Source organism: Nicotiana tabacum, chromosome 18 (genome assembly GCF_000715075.1).
Source record: "Nicotiana tabacum cultivar K326 chromosome 18, ASM71507v2, whole genome shotgun sequence".
In the NCBI taxonomy this organism is placed as follows: Eukaryota; Viridiplantae; Streptophyta; class Magnoliopsida; order Solanales; family Solanaceae; genus Nicotiana; species Nicotiana tabacum.
Window position 1 is genome coordinate 68,866,506 of NC_134097.1, and position 6,855 is coordinate 68,873,360.

A 6,855-nucleotide genomic window follows, 5' to 3' on the forward strand; every position below is an offset into this window, starting at 1 on the left:
CCTGTGTCACATACCCGGCTGCTCATCCGTATTCTTGCCAGGTAAGGGAGGTAAACTATCCTTACCAAAAGGTTCTTCATTCCCAAAACTCAGAAACTCGAACCTATGGTTTAAGGGTGAATGGATCTCAACCATCCAACTCTATAGTTGTGAAGTTATTTCTTTCAATTTAACAAGACTGCTTCGTCAAAACTTCAAACAAATACTATGTAAAGCCATAGCTTGTCAAAGTGCAAAACACTGGATCAATTCATTTTCAATTGAAAGCACTAAGTATTCGAAGGCAGGAGTAGAGACAGAACAAATCCAAAACTAAAATGGAAACATATATGGGGAGGAAAAACAAGAGATACAGAGCTAAAGAGTTATAAATACTAAATTTGAAGGTGACATGAAATAACACAGGAACCTCTCACATAAATCCTTTGTTGTCCTTGAGCATCAGGTAAACTGATATCTTTATTGATAAGAGATCGAATCTACAGCCGATCAGCAGATGTGAACCAATTCTGCAAGCCAAACAATCAACTACATGGAGCCCAAAACACAAAGTAACATAATTCAGCCAGACTATCTCATCCAATGCAGAAGAATAAAAAGATAATTCACAGTTACAGAGCATAACATGCTCGTCTTCTACTCTGCTCTCGACTGGCCAGCACGAGAAGAGAGAATGATGCCAACAATAAGGCCATAAAGAGCCAGGGCTTCAGCGAAAATAAGAATCAGAATCATCCCAACAAAGAGCTTTGGCTGTTGCGCATTAGCTCTGTGAATAACAAAAAACATGAAACAAACCATTAATTAGTTTCCCCTTATCATCTCAAGTTCAAAGTCTCCTCCCTCCAGTAAGGCGAAAACAATGAAGCAGCAAACTGAATGCTACAGTCACAAAAGGGATCATTATATAAACAGCCTTTTTAGAGCACAATGATATTGCAATGGAAGTTATCATGGCACCATGCTGGAAACTAACTCAGTTTATCTTTAATTTTTTTCGATATGTCAAAAATCTCTATTAATATCACATGGGAATAGTGTAATCATTACTAGTAGACACCAGCTGAAGTAACCAACCAAGTCCTATAACTAAGCAACAAATTCAACGAGATGACCAGAAGCACCATTATTCCATGATACAGAAGATAAAAAGGTAAAGTACAACTTTTAGTGTTAGTTCTAATCTACCTTCCTGTGGTCCTATCCAACATGCTAAAATGGCTAGTTACTCCAAGGTTCTGATCCACCACTCTCCAATAATCTTCCCTTAGCGCCTTTCCGCGCTCACACCATCAATTCTACCCCTCTAATTCGACCTACTTCTGCAATCGACGTTGTGTGATCCAATCATACCTTAAAGAAAAGTTCTGCTGCCCTTCACCAACAATAGGTGAACTTCAGTCGGCCATGAATGGATGCATCTCTAAAAAAGGGCAGCCCGGTGCACAAAGCATCACGCATTCATGCAGGGTCCAGGAAAGTGCCGCATCCCAAGGGGTGTGATGTAGCTTAATAAAAAAAAGGGTCTTTGTAACTTTTGATAGAACAATCTATCTTTTTAAATGGAATAGGTATAGCCAGACTGATTAATACAGGAATGCAGAGACAATCATCGACTTAGTCAAAAAGGGTCTTTGTTACTTCGGACACAGTTTGTAACTTTTTACATGGAATTGGATAACAAAGTCCCATCAATACAAAAAAAGAAGCAGAATAATTTCAACTAAGTTTGATCCACTGAGACAATTTAAGTTTCTTCTGTAATTCTGTTTTGCGTCAAGATCACATGAACCATGCATTTAGGATATTCTTACAAATACGGGTAACCAAGAAAAACACAATATGATCAGCATATGGTTAATGCAGGACGCAAGTACAAAAAATAGTGGTCTAAGCTCATCAAGGAGTTTCAGGGCACAGCACAACAAGACTAAGAGCTCCATGACAGAAACTTTTTATCTAATTGGTCAAAACAGCAATGTCGACAGAATGCTGGTCAGTGTTATCAAACGCGAAAAGCGCAAAAAAGCTCTAAGGTATGATAGGGCTTTAAGCGCAAAGCGCAAATAAAGCGTGGGCTTTAATGAAGAAAGGCACAAGTGGAGAAAAATTACAAATATGTAAGTGTAGTCCAAGACTAATATATACAAGTACGAATATCAAATATATGGACAAAGAAATTGATGAAAATTTATGATAAAGTGAAATCTCAATTGTTTAGTGTCGTCTCTTCCGTATTACGCTCATTAGCAAGGAAAAGTATGCCTAAGAGCCTTGATGACAACATTAAAGTGCCCGCTAAGCGAGGCGAAGCGCTCAACATGTTTTGAGCCTCGCTTCAGGGCTCAAGCGCGCCTTTGATAACATTGATGCTGGTGACAATAATGGTAGTGATTGTGTACTGTGTAGGCACAGTTATCAGTCTGAAGAAATCATGCAGTTGTCTTAGTCATTTTATGAAAGGGGAGCCTCGGAGAAACGATAAAGTTGTCTCTCAAGTCACGGATTTTAGTCGTGGAATCAATCACTGATGCTTAGTCAGGGTAGACTACCTACATCATACCCCTTGGGGTGCGGCGCTTCTCCGGACCTTGTGTGAATACGGAATACTTCGTGCACCAGGCTGTTTTTCTAAGTCATTTTATATTTTCTTTTTTTATCATTAGCCATTTTATACTACCCTCGGGGTAGGGGTAAGGTCTGCGTACATATTACCCTCCCCAGACCCCACTTGTGGGATTATACTGGGATGTTGTTGTTGTAGTCATTTTATACTACCATTGAAGATGAAGCTTCACTTTTCCGTTTGCAAAAGGGAGAGGGGTTATGTAGGCAGTAGCCGTTCAAGAAATGTAGCGGTTGCTCGACCAAAGCCGCTGGGCGGTAGAGTCGCTAGACTGACGACTGAGTGCCCTCTCTATCGCCTTGATTGTCGGTATAGTCCTCATTCTTGCTAGCTCACTTGGATTCTCTCTCACTAGCTTCCCTCTCGCTTGACTCACTCTGATTCTGCCTGTGATACCTTTTTATTCATTCGTCACACATCTGGGGTCTTTCAGTCACTACTGCCTGTGTCGCACCTACAGTGGCAGAGAGTTTGATAAGACTCTCGGATAAGAAAGATCAATCCTGAATAAGCTTCAGCTGATTCTCAATTACCTGAAAGTTATCATATAGGATGTATACAACCGGAACTAAGTCTGCACAGATAAGAAATACCTCATAAACTTGAGAACACTCCAGTAGCTTCTTCAAGCACACAATTCACCATCATTCATTAAGACAAACAAGTAAATCCATAACAAAGACATTCCCCATCATTCATTTACGACAAAACAATTAAAAACAATAAAAAAAATATTCCTAATTTCCCTATAATAATAGTATACAAAGCTAGAAGATCCGCTGCAACTAAAAACCTAAAAGGTAGCCAGACAGCCTGGCACTAGTAATCATCCAAACCCACAAAAGAATGGCACTACTACTAGGTGTTAAGAAGATTCTTCTTTGACCATGATATTTTCAAATACTTTTAAAGCATTTTTAGTAATAAATTGTGATATATAGTATTTTTCTCTTGCAATTTCTAAATATGCAAAATGAGAATTAAGAAATCATGTCGGAAGAAAATAAATGTGCTGACAACTCTCATTTCAGTGAGGAAGTATTTCAAGACCAATAAGAGGACTATGCATCCAAGAGACAAAAGTATCAGAAGGAGACTACCTAACACCAGCATCACCAACGATTCCGATGGCCATACCAGCAGAAAGGCCAGCAAGGCCACAAGCAAGACCAGAAGAAAGGTGAGCATAGCCATCAAAAAGATAATAAGACTTGGTTTTTGGGTTAATGCCAGTACTGATAATCACAGCTATAATCAATCCGTAAATACCCAAAACTCCAGCCATAACCACGGGCACAATAGACTTCATCACTAGCTCTGGCCTCATCACACCCATAGATGCCACTCCTACCCCACTCTTAGCAGTACCATAAGCTGCCCCCATACCTGAAATCATTTAACACAGACAAACATAATTAGCATAAATAGCAGAATGTATTTTAGCAGCAGCGATTCACACATACTATTTTTACGCTCATAACCTCATAGTAGAAAACTTCTAGAGATCATAAAATCATAAACAATTACACAAAACTAGCACTTAGAACAATGTAGCTTTGTGATAGCAGATCGGATGCACCAACTGCCTTCAACTCAACCTATATAACACACACACACACAAAAACAAAAAACAAAAAACAAAACAAACATCCTTAGCACCACGGTTGGAACCGTGTACCCACTACCTACCTTTGTCTCGACCTATATACAAACAACAACAACAACAACAACAACAACAATGGCTCAGTCCCAATCAAGCTGGGTCCCTATATGAATCCTCGTTGGCCATCTTTTTCCCAATTAAATTCATCTCAAATCAATCGACCTATATCTAGACAAATTGTAAAACCCACAAAAAATATCACTAACAAACACAACTAACATTCGGGATGAGCCTTGATTTGTGATACTGGTGCAGCTACATACAGTTGAAAACTTTTAAAGTCACAAGAAGTTATACATCAACAAGCATAATTAGCATTAGAAACGGATGTAGCTTGGCACTGTGCGACTCCTTATTGTTAAAGAAATGGACATTGGGCCTAACTCAGCCCCAAAATTATGAATGCCCAAGTCCATATAAGGAGACCAACCATACCTTCATTGCGGAAGTGGCGCTCAACACTTATACGTGTCAGGTGTAGTTAGATAACTTTCAAACTAAGTTAGCACGCATTATCACAAACAGAAAAATAATAATAGTGGGTGCAATGATCCTTCACATCCACTAGCTTAAATTTTGGATCCACTTATGATTAGCATAGGATTCACAATTCAAACCCTAGATCTATGAAAGGAAAAAAGAGATTTGAGGAAGAAAAAGTAAAAAGAGAGAAGAATAGAGTACAAACAGGAGAAGACTAAGGCAGCGGCAGCGCCGAGGAAGCCGAAGAAGGGAGCCGTTTCATCGCCGCTGAAAGTCGACGCCATTGTTTCTGCGAAGTTGTTTTTGGAGAGAGAAGAAAAAGTGTGAATGATCGGATCTGAGAAGTTCCTGTATTTCTTCGCGTCTCGTGAGAGAGAAAATACGTGTTTTTTTTTTGTTTGTGTGGCGCCGTCTGTGCGGAAGATCTCAATCTCGCTCTTAATACGAATTTAGAATTGCGATCGTCAGCTAGCCAGGAGTAGGACTTGCCCTGCACTTGCCGTTCATGGTTGGATGTGAATTGGTTTTTCCGTAAAAATAAATCAAACCAAGTAAGTTATTTTTTAAAATATTAGAATCAAATTAAACCAATTAAGTCGGCTTTTTCTCGATTCGGTTTATGTCAGTTTTACGGTTTTTTGATTATTTGTCGGTTTTTTATTAAATATAAGACATACACTACCAAATATACATTTCGGCGACCACATTTTCAACGTAACACTATCAAATCAATTGCCCTTTGAGAAATCTATTATTTACCAAGATATATTGATGATAATTGAATCAAATAGTGATGAATAATTTAAGGACTCAATTAAAAATATACTCCATCCATTTCAATTTATGTGAACTCATTTGGCTGGGCACGAAGTTTAAGAAAAGAGAGAAGACTTTTAATCTTGTGGTGTAAAATGAGGCACATATATTTTGTGCGGCTATAAATCATTGTGTAAAGGTAAATTATTTCTAAATAAGGAAAGGGGTCATTCTTTTTGGCACGGACTAAAAAGGAAATAGGTTCACATAAATTAAAACGGAGGGAGAATTATTTTTAACATGAAATAGATTCTTACACTTAACAAAAGAAAACTACCAATTAAACTAGAATGTAAGGTAAAGAACTGTACTAAATGTACAAACGATTAATATTTACTATAAAAAATTTAAAACTTTGTATAAAAGTATACATATATATAGGTGTAATAATAAATTTAAAATAGTTACTCCTATATTCGGTTTGGTTCAATTTTTTTTAATTAAAACCAAATCCAAACCAAATTTGATCGGTTTTTAAATTTCAAAACCAAAACCAAACCAAACCAAAAAGTATCAATTTTTTTGGTCAGCTTGGTTTGGTTTTCGGTTTGGTTCGGGTTTTCGGATTTTTATGAACATCCCTACTTCCTGCATCTCTTATTTCTTTCTTTAAATTAAAATATTGAGTTAATTGGATTAGTGAATAGAGACAAGATTAAAAAGCATTTTCAATTAAATCAAAAAATTTATTTAAAAAATTGAGCTAAATCAAAAATATATTAAGTAAGGAATTTCGAATCAATTGAAAATTAAGTATATTTTTAAAACTTTATATTTAATTTTCTTTAAAAAAAATATGTTTAAAACTATTTGTAACCCTCTTATTGTTAGACCAAAAAGTATGAGAACTTTTTTGTTAAACTAATTAAATAAGGATATAGAGAGTAAATCCTAGTTAAGAACAATTAATTCTAGATCTGAGATGAATAATATGAATAGAAAACATAGCTGAGTATAAATGCTGGTAGTGATTATGGCCAGAATTAATAACATGAAGAAAGATGCATTAAGTAACATTAAATGGCAATAAAATATAAATAAAGGAAAAGAGTCACCCAATCTTGAGTGAGGCGGATCCTCCTTCATTTGATAAAGATGAATGATAGACAAATACAAGAACATTAGCACCCTTTTTGGATCTGATGGAGGTATGGGATCACAGATCTTCTAATCTTTAGAGAGATGTGTTTTTCTTTCTTCGAGAGAGAGAGAGAGAGATAGTCCCCCTTTTTGGGAAGTCCTATCTTCCTATTTATAAGGGGTATCC

General features: G+C 36.9%; 1 protein-coding gene across 1 annotated transcript; it reads right to left on the reverse strand.

The window, feature by feature from the left end:
* Positions 1 to 222: 222 nt before the first annotated feature.
* LOC107799903 (V-type proton ATPase subunit c2) lies at positions 223 to 5,229 on the reverse strand. Its single transcript, XM_016623030.2, has 3 exons — positions 4,978 to 5,229; positions 3,727 to 4,012; positions 223 to 769 (listed from the first exon to the last, which is right to left on the reverse strand). The coding sequence occupies exons 1-3, from the start codon at positions 5,054 to 5,056 to the stop codon at positions 637 to 639; spliced, it is 498 nt and encodes a 165-aa protein (XP_016478516.1). The 5' UTR covers positions 5,057 to 5,229; the 3' UTR covers positions 223 to 636.
* Positions 5,230 to 6,855: the final 1,626 nt, after the last annotated feature.

Excerpts from the sequence above, each read along its gene's own strand:
- LOC107799903 (XM_016623030.2), bottom strand. The coding sequence starts at position 5,056 with ATGGCGTCGACTTTCAGCGGCGATGAAACGGCTCCCTTCTTCGGCTTC. Across the intron at positions 4,013-4,977 it reads CGCTGCCTTAGTCTTCTCCT|GTATGGGGGCAGCTTATGGT; the intron begins GTTTGTACTCTA and ends AAATGATTTCAG. Across the intron at positions 770-3,726 it reads GTTGGTGATGCTGGTGTTAG|AGCTAATGCGCAACAGCCAA; the intron begins GTAGTCTCCTTC and ends TGTTATTCACAG.